This window comes from Emydura macquarii, unplaced genomic scaffold (assembly GCF_026122565.2).
Source record: "Emydura macquarii macquarii isolate MOO-44397 ecotype Brisbane River unplaced genomic scaffold, CSIRO-AGI_Emac_v2 contig_1045, whole genome shotgun sequence".
Classification (NCBI taxonomy): domain Eukaryota; kingdom Metazoa; phylum Chordata; order Testudines; family Chelidae; genus Emydura; species Emydura macquarii.
This window is the reverse complement of record NW_027131182.1, coordinates 21,336,676-21,350,931: the sequence shown is the minus strand read 5'-3', so window position 1 is coordinate 21,350,931 and position 14,256 is coordinate 21,336,676. Positions and strand designations below refer to the sequence as shown.

The 14,256-nt window shown below is 42.2% G+C and overlaps 1 protein-coding gene across 2 annotated transcripts in view; it reads right to left on the bottom strand.

Annotated features, from left to right (window-relative positions):
- SNX18 (sorting nexin 18) overlaps nucleotides 1-14,256 on the bottom strand; it is a 22,662-nt gene extending 8,406 nt beyond the window's left edge. Inside the window, exons 1-2 of one of the 2 annotated variants that reach the window (XM_067545619.1) lie at nucleotides 12,659-14,256; nucleotides 8,923-9,852 (exon numbers count right to left, since the gene is read on the bottom strand). In XM_067545619.1, the coding sequence (XP_067401720.1) occupies nucleotides 9,644-9,852; nucleotides 12,659-14,234 (1,785 nt within the window). In that variant the 5' untranslated portion in view covers nucleotides 14,235-14,256 and the 3' untranslated portion in view covers nucleotides 8,923-9,643. Of the gene's footprint in view, nucleotides 1-8,922; nucleotides 9,853-12,658 lie in introns of those variants that run through there. The other variant, XM_067545618.1, reaches the window with a different exon arrangement.

The window sequence follows — 14,256 nt, the reverse complement described above, 5'->3', positions numbered from 1 at the left end:
GAATCAGAAAACATGTTCTTTGAAGAAACTTGAAATTTAACAAAGAATATCTTTCAGCGGTTACAACTTTGAAATCTTGTGAAAATAAAAAGGTCTGCATAATGATCCTTTATCCCTATCCAATCAGTAAACTGTGCAATACAACTTGGTGGATTATTTATTAGAGAGTAAAATAATGTAACTTTTCACTGCCCTCAAATTGACTCTTACTTTGAATCTGCAGGGCTAACAGTAGGCTTTCTGAATTCTGACTATTGGGCTTTCAAAGTGGTAACCATCCTCTCCTTTCCCTTGCCTTACTTATACAACAATAAGGCCATTTCCACTACCTAGGGAGAAAACAGATACAACTTTTACAGTATTATATACAAGGCTGCAAAAATGAAAAATGCAATTTGAAATAAGAAAGGCTTCCCCCGACCCCCACTCCCATCTATTTAGGATCCAAACCCTCAGACTATTTTACTGCAATGCCTGGCCTAGAATTCTGAAGATAGAAACACTTAGTAACCCATACATGCAACTTGATTTACCTTTCACTGTGGGAGGGACAACTGAGCTATTAGGTGAGATAGTCATCTCAATCACGAGAAGAATCTGAGAGCAGAAGTGACCTCTGAGCCTTTGCTGAGAGCACACTAACCTTAAAGTGCCTGCTCATTCTCCCCAGAAGAGCTAGTTGAATCTGCATATTAAGTTTCCTCAGTAAAGGTGGCCATGATACCCAACCCAAATTCAGTCATTACTTATCATAAGGTATTTAAAATCCCTTCTCCAAAGGCAAGTGCACAGCTTCCCTGGTGAGCATGAGGTTCTTAACTTCTGCAGCAATTACTTGCTAAGATGCTATATAAATATAATAATTCCAGTCCTTACAATTGCAAAGAAAGCCCACCAAACTGACCAAATAACCTCAGCACTGTTTTCTTCCTGAGTCTACAGAGAGCTCCAGTTCCTCTGTTACGCCACAGGTTTGCCAACCAATAGAGCCCAAAATTGACCCAATTCTAGACAATGTTTGCAGCTCTGCTGTTGTACCTGTGTTAGTCCCAGGACTTTAGAGACAAAGTGGGTGAGGTACTAGTTTTTACTGGACCAATTTCTGTTAGGAAAAAAACCAAGCTTTTGAGTTATACAGAGCTCTTGTGATCTGAAGAAGACTGCTGCATAGCTTGAAAGCTTGTCTTTCACCAACAAAAATTGGTCTAATAAGCTACATTGTTTCACTGCACCTGTGCAAGAGTCATAAAACCATCAAGAATTTATGTCAATTTAATGTTGTCCCTTGCACTGCTCAGTACTTAGGGATAGGTGGGTTTACGATAATCAAGTTTTAGCTTCCACTCTAGTCAGCTTCCCCATATTAAAAGGGAAATATTAGCCATTCACATGGATATTATGAGGATTCACATTCATTAATATTTGTGCAATATTTTGAGATCTCTCAGACAAGGCAATGCAAGCTAAATATCACCAGAGGGCCTTTTATGATTCCCATTTACTTTCTTAAAATGGATTTAAAAAAAAAAAGGAATACTCCCCTCTCGTGCTTCAAAATGAAGATATGAAGTAATGCAAGGGATTTTCACTGTTGAGACAGCACAGATTAGAGAAACTTGTTCATAGTAAATGAACATCTTGCATATTCTGTACATTAACCAGCTTATATGACAAAAAATAATTTAGTAGAGGGTTTTTTTTGTCTTAAGTTAAAAACAAAAAATCTCTCCACCTTCAATATTGAATATACAACAAAGATGTCATAATAAAAAACTGCCAGAACAGTAATTAAGAAGGGAACCAATTACTGTCCTAGAATCAGCTTTTGGAGTCAAAGGGTATGTCTAAACTGCAATTAAACACCCATGGCTGGCCTGTATGTAAACATTTTGGCTTGCGCTGCAATGGGGGTTTTAGGACCTCCCACCTCACAGGGTCCTAGCGCCCACACTGCAGCATGAGCCCAGACATCTACATCGCAGTTAAACAGCCTTTTAACCCAAGCCCCATGAGCCTGAGTCAGCTAGCACAGTCCAGCCATGGGCGTCTAATTGCAGCATAGACATAGCCAAAGAGAAGGAAGCAAGTGGTCTTCAGCACCACAGATGAAAAAAGTTATGTGACTTACTACTTCAGAACCTGCCAACAAAATAAACACACCCAGACTTTTTAAACTAAAGATGATGCTTTTCTCCTTGAAGGTGGAAAATATAAGAGTTCTATCTTTCAGAAAAGGAAAGTTGCCTGCACTTCAAAAGGCAGTTTTGTGAAGGTTACAAGTGATTGCAAAATATCTGGGGCACACTTTAAAAAACAAAAAACCATCCACCTGGAAACTTGCACCTGCATGAAGATTTTGGTGCATCCTTATTTTTGGGGTTTTTTTTGGTTTTGTTTTGTTTTTTCTAACACTGGCCCTCTCCATGTCATCTTGTTGCAAAAATAACTCTTGCAATGTTAGGCCCCGGATCCTGCAAAGGCTTTGGTGGGTAAAGTTACTCCTAATGGTGGCAAGACTGGGGCCCAATTCAGCATACTGGCATCATAGAGTTTGCAGTGAGATAACAGTTAAGAAGATGAAAGGGCTAATGTTGTACTGACAATTTAAATTAACACTGATTCACTACTGAATGTTCAGATTAGATAGGGGACTGCTTACATTGGGTTTCCTTTCTGTCACAACAGGCTGGTGTGATGTTCATAGAAAACTGTTACCCATATTTCAGTGCAAAAGATTAATAAAATCAGCTTCACATCTAGATCCAGTTCAGAGACCATGCAAATACAAAAAAGGTGATCGATGGAAGGGTTAAAACATTATATGGTTTCTAATTTTTTTCTAGGCTTAATGGTTACATTAATTCACTGTATAGGTAGCCAACTGATGTAGAGAGCAGATGGTATTAAATTACTGTCTATTTTTAAAAAGCCCCTAATGTAAGTAAAAATTGTATATATCTATGATTGTAATCCTGTCTTTCCCACACTTCAAATATCACTTATCTTCATAGGAAATAAGTTCTTCGCAACGAGGGCAATGTCTTTATAGCCCCTAATGCAGTGGACTTATTGGACTCTACCAATAAGAATGTTTCATTAGTGTAAGACGGTTCTCAACCCACAGCCCACTTGAGGCCCAATCAGCATGCAGCTACAGCCCATGTGACATCCTCAGGGTCATACAGGTAGTATATAGATTGTGTGGATGCAGCACATATAACACGTTCAGAGCTGCATTTGCAGCCCACAATAGGTTGAAAATGACTGGTCTAAACTGTTAAAAAAAAAAAAAAAAAAAAAAAAAAAAAAAAAAAAAAAAAAAAAGCTAAGTAAGTACCTCAGATCAGATTAATAGTCTTTAATACAGTTGATGACTGCAAGTGAGCAGAAAAGCAAGATAAACCTTAGAGAATTATCAGCCTATTGAATATTTTACCTCCATTTACAAAAGGAGAAAAAAAATAAACTGCTGTGCAACACCAGTGAATAACAAGCCAGACTGGTTTGCTTTTCAGTTTCATTCAAAATTCTACTTCAGTAATTTAAAAATAAATGTATATGCTATCCTTCGATATGCTGAATCCACATATTTCAGCAAAGGGCCTTATCCTGCAAACATATAAGCACATGATTATATTTTACTCGCAAGTAATACAATTGACTTTATATGCACTGTGTCTGGACTGGCATCTATCATGAATAATATAATCCTACAATAACCTAACCCTTATATAGCACTTATCAGCAGATCTCAAAGCACTTTTACAAAGGAGAGCAATATCACCCCATTTTATAGATGGGGAACCTGAGGCATAAAAGGCCAAGTGACTTGCCCAAGTGTCAAGTACCCAGAAAGCCAGTAGCAGAACCAGAAATAGAATCCAGGTCTCCTTACTTCTAGTCCAGTGCTATATCCACTAGGACACATTGTAGAGGGCAGTGTGCTAATGACATAACAAAAGCTCCAGCTTGTTGAAGTTGTTTCTATTTTCCTTTCATACTCTCGTTCCCTGTACTGAGTTTCTCTTGAAATGTGTACCACAGCCCACTAGGCTGGCATTGGTTAAGACTATTTCTTTGTCCAGTTCTTAGACTGGCTGCCCTTTCAAGGACCTGTACACAGTTTGAGACTTCATCTTTGACGCCATTTCAGGCAATGACATTTTCAGAAGTGACTATTTTGCCTTTTGAGTGCCCCAGTTTTTGGGGGACAACCTGAGACACCTTAAATGGGCCAGAATTTCAGAAATGTTGAGGCCCCCCCCCGGAAATAAGACTACTATAAATTGTCTCAAATTAGGCACACAAACCCAGAGATTCAACCTTTCCAGACTACTGTACCCCTTTCAAGAGTCCGAATTGTTTTGAGTTCACCTCCCTTAAAAAACTTAGGCTTTGGGTTCAGCCCCACACACCAGGGCTCTGGCTTTGGCTTTCTGCCCTGGGCCCCAGCGAGTCTAACACTGGTCCTGGTGACCCCCTTAAAATGAACTCGCCTACAGTTTGAGAACCTCTGATATAGAGCAGTACAAACAAGCCATTGTCTGTATGAAATTTTAATGTGTATTGCCTCTGCTAGTGCTTTTCATGTAGACTGTTATAAAACTAGGCAAATATCTAGATGAGTTGATGTACCCCTTAGCAGACCTCTCTGTATCCCCAAAGAGAACCACTGCCCAAATTCACTAATCGCTCTTGAAAATATAGGCCACCACGTCTTGCAGAAGTGTCAGGAGGAAGTTTTACAGTGGCTTTATGCACATTCTGGTGTATGGTATCTATATGTGAGTTCATAATGCTGAAGCGGCACATGAAGACTGATGGTCTCTTGCATTCCAGTATATTGTTCTTAGCTTCTCATGTCTCTTGTAACATAAGGACTGTGTTGGATGGTGTCTACATGAATTCACAGAACATGGCTGATTATACTGGCATTGACTGGCTTTTTTTCAGGATCAGTTCACTAGGGCAACTCTGTGTTCTTCCTGGATTTGAAATGGCAAGCATCTGTTGCTGTTTTTCCTCTGGAAGGAGCTCTGATTGCTACTTAGATTGTAAGGTCTCTGGGGCAGAGATTGTCTTTTTGTTCTGTTTGTATAGTGCCTAACCAGTGGGTTGCCTGTCTATGACTAGGATTCCTAGATGCTATGATAATACAAATAGCCAGGTCCTACAAGAAGGGATACACACAGACTCCTTTCTGTTACAGTAATACCACTAAGTCTACCACTTTTGTAAATGCTCTGACTAACCCAAAAGACAACCCCATCTGTATTGAAAGTGCTGTCATCCATAGGTGAACCAAAGGACTTTTCTTTGAGATAGAATAATAGGGATGTGCAGATGTGCCCCCTTCAAATCTATGGATGATACATAGGAAATGCTACTTTTGTTGGTTGCTATAGCACTGGATTTGAGTGTCTCCATCTTGAATGCTAGTTTCCTTAGGAATTTGTTGAGGGTCATCAGATCTGGGTAGACTGGTGAAGGTGGCAGGAGGAAGTAGTATGTGCATGCTATAGTCAATAGCAGTGACTTGAAGCAGATGGCATATGCTTTGTTACACCCTTAGTGGTACTGCTCCTTGCAGAGGTGGGGGTGGGAGGAGAGGAAGAACATGTCTCATGGCACCTGCTTGACCACCACCACCATTTGTCTGCCATTATTTGGCTCTGCTGCTACCTTCAGGAGGAAGACTGGGTGTGCCCTGCACAGGAATGGCTGTTGCTGAGAGCCCTGGAGCTGGTCTACAAAAAAGGCTGAGATCCCTATCAGAAGATTAGATGCAGGGAAGGGTGCATGGGCAGCACACCTGAGCATTGTTGCTCTTTTTAGTTTCCTTCACTATAACTGCTCTCTGACAGCTGGAGCTCCGAGTGCTGTAGTATCTCAAGGGGACCAGCACCTCTTCAGACAGCAAGAAACAGCCCTAAATACAAAACTTTGCTACATCAAAGTGAATTACTTGATTGTTTTAAATCAATTAAAATATTTTCTGATGCTTTCTAGCAGGGAGATCTCAAACTGGCTGTCTCTTTATTACTAGGTCTTGGTCTACCAAGCTGCACTTTGGCTTTGGAACTTGGCATAAAGGAACATACTTCATACACTAACAGCTAACTGGCACAGCTTCTCATGTATACCTATAATAATTTAACACTCAACACTATTAATGTGCTTCAAATCTTGTTATGGAGGGATCACATTTAGGGGTGAGAACAGGTCAGTCTACCATGATTAGAATGAGAGCTGATACCACCAACTTTTTCATGCTATGCTACTGAAATAGCCCACAGATAATCACTGTCATTAATAGTGTGGGCAGAATTTGAATGGGTAGATCTAAAGATGAAAGGCTTTTTAGTCCTTTACCAAACATCTGAGCCATTCAGCGCCCCCCCCCCCCCCACTTAGCATCAAAAAATGCCTTTTTGGACAATTAAAAGTTTGAATGCATTATCAACTAATTAAAAAAATAAACAATGACTGAGCAGAACACAATTGCTTGTTTTTGTCCCACCAAGTCATGTTTGATTTAAATATTTGTTTATTAGCATCCTAAATCATTGATGTTTTGGGATTTCTTTTTAATAAGGTTTATATATTTAGAAATATCAGCAATGTCAGAATTGTCTACTGTGTTTGGACAGAGGTCTGTCTTAGATGATTTGGAGCTCTTTCAGTCCTTAACTGAAGGGAATGATGTTGAATCCTTAATAAAGAAAAGAACTATGTTCTCCTCCATGTTTAAGTTGAATAGGTTAAAAAAAGCTTTAGACAGTCTGAACAATATTGCATTGCCTTTCTGCCAATCAAATGTTTACTTTATGAATCTCTAATCTCATACTACTACTTGTTCTTCAGTTGCTCATAGAGCATTCCAGGGTAGATAAGATCTGAACTCCTAAGGTAAAAATGATGGGAAAAAAGACTTTTTAAAAAAACCAGACCCCTCAAAAAACCTACACATTTCAGGCTTTCCTCATGCATCATAAAGGAGTGCACACAGGTGCAAATAGTTTATCTTTCTCTTGTTCGTAAAAGATTACCTTTAAAAGTTTGTGATTTCAGGCCCCAATCCTGCACACACTTACACATATGCTTAACTTTGAAGTCAAGAGGAATACTCATATGCTTAAAGTTAGCAGATACGTAAGTGTTTGAAGGACTAGGGCCTAACGTGTCAACGACTTTCAAATCTGAAGCTGAAAACAAGCACAGAAAGGCATCAAGCCCTTTCCTCAAATCCATACATGTTTTTAAAAATATAGTATACTCCAATTTTTCTTAAACCCTATTATCCAAATCCCCCAGCATTAGATGTCTGAGATACATGCTGCGATCTCCTGCTGGAGTACAAGGAAGAGATTTGGATAATGCAGAGGTTTGGATAACAGAGCAGAGAATTCCAGCCAGGACTGGGAGGAGGAAGACTAGCTCCATGCCGCAGAGGCCACGCTGCTGCTGAATGACTCCTGCAGCAGCGCAGGGATCCCCCGGCAGCACCACTGTAACAAGAGTGAGTGGGGCTGTGACAGCAGGACCACAGAGGGCTTCCTGCACTGCCGCAGGGCCAGTGACACCTGATCCCACAGGCACAAGATGCGGGTGGGGGGAGGGGGGGGGCGGCTGTGGTCCTGGCACAGAGGACGAGGCTTCCCAGCCATGGGGGAGGCCACCGCCACTGCCGAATGCCTCCTGCTCTCCCAATTACCTGAACTCCCAATTATCTGAATAATTTTAGTGTCCCCCATGCTACTCGGATAATCGGGAGTATGTTGTATTTATCCACAATACAAAAATAATCCGCATTAGAATACAGTGTAGTGAATGTGACCTGCCTTGACTTTACAGGAACAATACACCAAGAAAGAGTAAGGCTTTTTACGACCAGGCTCAAAGCTTTAACTCATTTTAAAATTTTGCTTATTGTGGGTCCAGTCCTGCAAACATTTACACCTGACTTTACACACCTATGAATAGCTCCACTGACTTCAAAAGGACTTTGCACTTAAGTTATTAATGTGCATAACTACAAGATTGAGGTCAATATAAATCCCTGTAGTAAGACCAATTTTAAGTGTTTACGAGATCAGAGCAAAAACGCATGAGACATAAGAGCAAACAAATTAAGAAGAATGCTGACAGTTAAGATAAAGCACAAAACCTGCTATGTACGTATAACAAATCAGAAGGAAAATTCTGATGAAGTATCAGGTACTGAATTTTGACTGCTGTAATTTGCTCATTATATATAAGCTTATACAAGAATCAGTGTTATTGTAAAAAAGCTCCAGATTCCCAGATAGGATTTAGATTTTTTTTTTTAAATGCTTAGAATTTTGAATACACCAACAGCTGGTGTGGCATAACATCTTATTAAATTATGGATGGATATGAGAACAAACCTACTGTCTTCCCTAAAAAGCTCATGATCTAACTTGGTCAGGGTAATTAAGTTTGTTTACTACACTTTGCTGATTTGTGAAATAATTGTGAAGAGAGGGATGCACAAGGTGCATGCGTGATTAAGTCATTGTTGTAAATAAAAGAGGATGTTCTGTGAATCTCAAATGCAGAGAAAGTCAAGTGTGCACACAATGTCAAAAGTCAACACTGTGGCAATATTCTAAATGTAAGTGTTTTGATCTGTGCAAAAAGCCATTCAGACATTAAGCTTGAATGTCATCATTACAAGTAGCAATTAAGCATTAAGCGAATTTCCCTGACGTTTTCCACCTTCAGATGTCACAAGAAACCAAATATAATCATTTCTGTAATCTAACTGTTATAGATAATCAATCCCCCCCACCTCAAAACAAACTACCAAAACTAAGCAGCCACCACCAAAAGTTAACTACATACACAAGCAAACTTTTTCTTCGTGTACTCGCTAATGTCAAGCCTGTAATGAGTTCTGTTTGGGCAGACTGCTGTGTCTATGCAAAGGCCTAATGAAGTCACTGAGGCGCTCACACATACCACACATCTCATTGCATGAGTGAAGCTTTAACAATTGACACTTAGCACCCTATTCTTCATAGAGGACTTGTACAAATAGCTCTTACTAACACAAACAGCTTCCATTTTAATTTAGGGTAGTCAACTACTTTTCTTTAATTCTAAAGCTAATGAATCCATTATTAATAGGAAAATACACTCTAAAACTTCATGAGCTTTTGCAAATAGAAGACAGATGAGAGGCTAGGTTAATTTTGGAGCCCTACTAATCTTAAAACTCATCCCCCAAAAATGGCTCATCAGAAGCCAGAGGAAATTAATTAGAAGTCTGTTTCTCTCTGAATACATTTGGATCTTCAGGTAGACAAATCCACCTATGTGCGGGAGCTCTTCTTTCACAAATTAACCTTGAAAGCATTTTCCTAAGAGGGATTTAGTCCCTTTAACACTGTTTTTTACTTTGAGTATTGTAAGTACTGAGCCTGTAAGTTTCTTACTAAGGAACCTTCCTGTGAAGCTGGTTATAGAGAGACTTTCTTTTGGAGCTTATATTTCAGGCTGTATGGTGCAAAAGGACAACTGAAAAGGTATCCAAGGACCACACACATGCAGACCTCTGAGTTTGCATTATGCACCTTATTTCTGCACCATATGCATACTCTTGAGACAGCTTCTGCATTCCTCACATCTTTACCCTATCATGTAAAGGGGGAACGGTGGGAGGAGTTCTTGCACGAAGTCCTGGCCCCCAAACTTCAAAGTGCAGCTGTGTATCAAGCAAATCAGTGGCAAAAGGGGGGAGACTAAAGCCTCCACCTTCTTTGGTGTGCCTGCTGAAGTACAGCTGAGCTGATCTCATTTTTTTCTGTTTGTCAGGATTGCTTTTGGAAACTGTGGAGGAAAAGAATAGGAAACTAATGAGATTTCTACCGCACTTGAATGATGCATTTTGATTATGTGGAGAAGAACTGATTATGGAAGTAATCATAACTATGGAGCCCATCTTTATGAAACCTGTCCACCTTTCCAGGACGTTAACAGGGCTGCCATTGGGATAGTCATTTTGGGGGTTTATTGCAAAATGTGTAGCATGTGTTTAAGACAGAAGATAAAACAGAAAGACACTGTTTTTCAGACAATCCAGCAGCTCTGCTATAAACCTCTATTTTGTTTAAGTAGGTAGGATGACATACCCCCTTCTTTAATATTGGCAGCTTTCTTTATTCTACTGATTATAACTTGAAAGGGATATTGTCAGTCTTAAAACACACACACACAAAAATCACATTTTCATCTAAAATTACACTTTTTAATTAAAAAGTCACATCTTGCTATAAACAACGCAAGATTATTAGAGCAAAAAGACTGGAGAGAAAAAAATCTCCTTTTTGTTTTCCAGTTAATGTACTTTGTATATTCAACACACACTGTGTATAACTAATTTTAGTCCCCAACCCTACAACTGTGCAAACATCACAGAGCTCCTGGATAGCTCTGACTGCGGAATCAGAGCCTTGTTTATGATCACCTGTATCGCTCCCATGGTAGAAGCTCATTTGCATGAACTTCCCCAAGTTCAACAAGGAAGGTGATTTATCAGTAACAGCAACAAAGATTAAAATGAAACTGAAAAGGTAAAGGAGGCATGCATGTGTAAGGAAAGATGAGGTGAGCTAAGTATGTATGGTATTGCTTCTGTGCCATGCCCCTATGATCCTCCAAAAACACTATAAAACGCAGCAGAAAAACCTCTATTTTAAAAAAAAGAAAGCTTCAGGACATGCTAGAGTTAAACAACATTCTATTGGAAAATTGATAGCATTTGTAGTTAATTTTAAAATTTATATTGATGGTATTTTTTTAATATTAAGTTAGTTATTGAATTCCTCACTTTAAAATTCTCCATTCCCAAAAGAAATGCACTTTACCAGGATCAACCTCCTCTCTGACTTTAAAACATTTGGTATAAGTTAATACACTGAGTAATGCCAACTAGTGGAATTACCCAAAACAAAAAGGTTCCTATAAATTTTCCCTTCTCTTTCTTACAATTGTATTAACATCAAAATTTTACAGTGAAACAAATCTGATATAGATGTATCCCCTTTTCATAAATGATACATAAACAACAACAAAAATTGCACTTGCACAGAAGTTGGACGTGTACTGCAGTGATGCCTGTGAACTCTGGCTCCTCAGATTCTCCCAGAAATCTGTGATTCCAACACTAACATGGACTTTTTAAATACCTATTTCAAATCAAAATGTTTTGCCTTTGTTCTGAGGCATTTTTTCTACAAAGCAAAAACTTGAAAGCATGTAATTTAGGACAAAATAAAAGATTAATTTTTCTACCACTGTGGGTGGCAATTCATGCCCTGCATCTTACTGTACAGAATGAATTAGTGGTTAGAATTAATTAGGAATTGACCTAGTAGGGTGAGGAGTCTCGTATGGATATGGTCTGTACTGTAAAGTTACACAAGAGTTATCTACACAAGAGTTAACTTTACTAAGTTTTCTGTATGTGAAAATGTTATGGTTATACGGTTCTCTATTATAGTATATAACCTTCCATTGGAGGTAGTTTCTTTCCCTCCAATGAATCCTGAAGTGTCTTACAAACAATATTCAAAAACTCTGAAACACTGTTACATCTCAGGGTGAAAGTGGTAGATAGGAGAACAACAGTGAATAGAACCCTCTGTGGCAGCAAGGAGAAAAATCAGAAATTTTAACTAAGCACACACTGCACCAGACATGAGAGCCTTCAGCTACGTCTACACTACAAGTGTTACAGCTGCATAGCTACAGCAACACCATAGGTTAGATACGAACTACAGTGACCAATGGGGTTTTTCCATCACCATGGTAAACCCACCCCCTTGAGAGGTGGCAGGTAGGTTGACATATGAATTCCTCCATTGACATAATGCTGTCGATACTTAGGCTTAACTCTGCTTAACTACCTCTCTCAGGGGGAAATTTTTCACGCCTCTGAGCCATGTAACTAAGTTGACCTAGAGTTTTAGGTGTAGACAAGGCCTAAGTATCCAGCCATAGTAGACAAGAAACCAGCAGCTTTTAATATCTCATTCAATCTCTTACACAGTAAAGTGTATGTAATACAAAGTTATGCTATGCCACCTTGAGCAAGTCAGTCTTGATCTGTGGCTCAGTTTCCCCATTTGAAAATGGGAAAAATATTTCTAAATGGGTTCAGGCTGGGATGAAAGAAACTATAAGTATGTTCTCCGATGACTTCAGATTAAATCTTTAATATATCAGGTAGGGTGTTTTAAGATATTAAATAATAGATGCTTTTACACCACTTCATTTGCAGGATGTTTTATAAGCAAACTCATTGATCCTCAACATAGCTGTAGCATAGGCATAAGTTTATTCCCACTTTGTAGATGAAGAAATGGAAGACGACTAGTTTAGGGCCCAGTACTGTGGCCTTTAGCCAGTCAAAATTCCCACTAAAGCCTGGGCCCGTAGTACGGAATGAAACTTTTGTATTATTGTATTTAAATTCAGTGGCAGTTTTGCCTGAGTAAATGCAGCAGGCTTTAGCCCCAAAGCCACTGACTGAGGTAGGATTAGAACTCAGGAGTTTCTGGCTCCTACAACTGCGCTCAGACTGCAGGTAGATAGAGACTGAATGGCATGTTAAAGATAGATACAGGGATGTTACCTTTCTGAACGTGGATGATGTCTGGGAAGTTGGCCAGATGCCCCTGATACAGTGCTAACAAATCCATCACAGGGTCAAGGTCCTGTCGGGGCTGCTCTGCAAAGAATTCCCCGATGGCGTCATAGGCTTCCCCTGTGAAGGCAAGGGCCTGGTTGAGGCTGGCCGAAAAGACCTGCTGGTCCAGCTCAAAAGCCTGGCTGAGGCCCTTGAAGGAGTGCCCCACCTTTTGGTACTCCTTCTTGAACCCAGTGACCTGCTTACGGGCAAACTCATTGGCGGTGTGGGTGAGCTGCATGGTGCTCTCATCCATCTTCTTGGTGAAGCTCTTGAAACCATCCACCTGGCTCTCCACCTCCTGTAGATCCAGGGCAGCGGCAGGGCCTGTGGGGACGCTGATGGTCAGGAAAAAGTTGGCACCCACCATCTCATCCTTCTCAGCCTTGCGCTTGCCCTGCTTCCAGGCTTTCTCATCGGTGCTGGGGCAGGTGAGAAAATGTTTGAAAGCATCGCACTGGGCCAGCACCGGGTGGCTGCACATGTGGTCCATCCACCAAGCCAGGCCCTTCCGACGTTTGGAGATAAAGTCCTCCTCAAAGCGGCCCGTGGCCTGCTTCTCAGGCAGGTGGGGCACAGAGATGACAGGGAACTTCTCCGCCAGGCGGCCGTAGAGCCAGTCGAAGTGTTTGTAGCGGCGGTGCACCTGCTGCCCTGTGTGGCTGGGCACCAGCTTGTAGGCGATGTAGCTCTTCATGCCCTTGAACTTGGTCTGCTTGGTAGGGTCCTCGATGGAGCACTGGAAGGGGTAGGGGTTCTCCTGCCACTCTGGCCCCCGGGGGCCCAGCACCACGCACAACTTGTCCCCGTCCTTCACGAAGCCGGAGGCCTCGCCCAGCACGAAGGCCTCCCCGCCGGACTTCACGAAGGTGGAGAAACGGTTGAGGTTGCGGCTCACCGTGGCCGAGCTCTTGGCCCCGCCGCCGCCGAGGTGGGGATGGCCGGGCTGCTGGCTGCTGCGGGAGCCCAGCGAGAGCTCGGAGCGGGTGGAGAGGCGATACCGGCCCGAGGAGGGGCCGCCGCCCCCCGCCGCGTCGTAGTCCGGGTAGGAGCTGCCCAGCACGCCCGGCTCGTCCGCCACCGTGGAGCTGTCGTCCCAGTCATCGTCCCAGTCGTCGTCGCTGCCCTGACTGGGCTGGTAGGAGCCGTAGGGAGCCGGCGGAAAGGCGGGGGGCAGCGGGAAGGGCTCGGCCGCCGGCGGAGGGGCGAGCTGCTGCTGCTGCTGCACGGAGGGCTTGAAGGAGGCCGGGGGCGCCAGGGGAGCCAGGGGCTCGAAGCCGCCGGGGGGCAGGTTGGCGTAGCGGGCCCCGCCGGCGGGGGCCGGCGGCTCTGCGGCTGGGGCCCGGATCACCTGCACGTAGGAGGCCGGGAAGAGGCCGCGGTCGCCGCGGCTGTTGACCCCCTCGAGCCAGCCCTCGATGTCCTGCTCGCTGCAGAGACTCAGCACCTCGTGCTCCCGCAGCGAGATCTCCCCCGGGTTCTCCGACCTGAAGTCATAAAGCGCCCGGGCCCGCAGCGCCATGGCCCCGCCGGGCAGGGGCAGG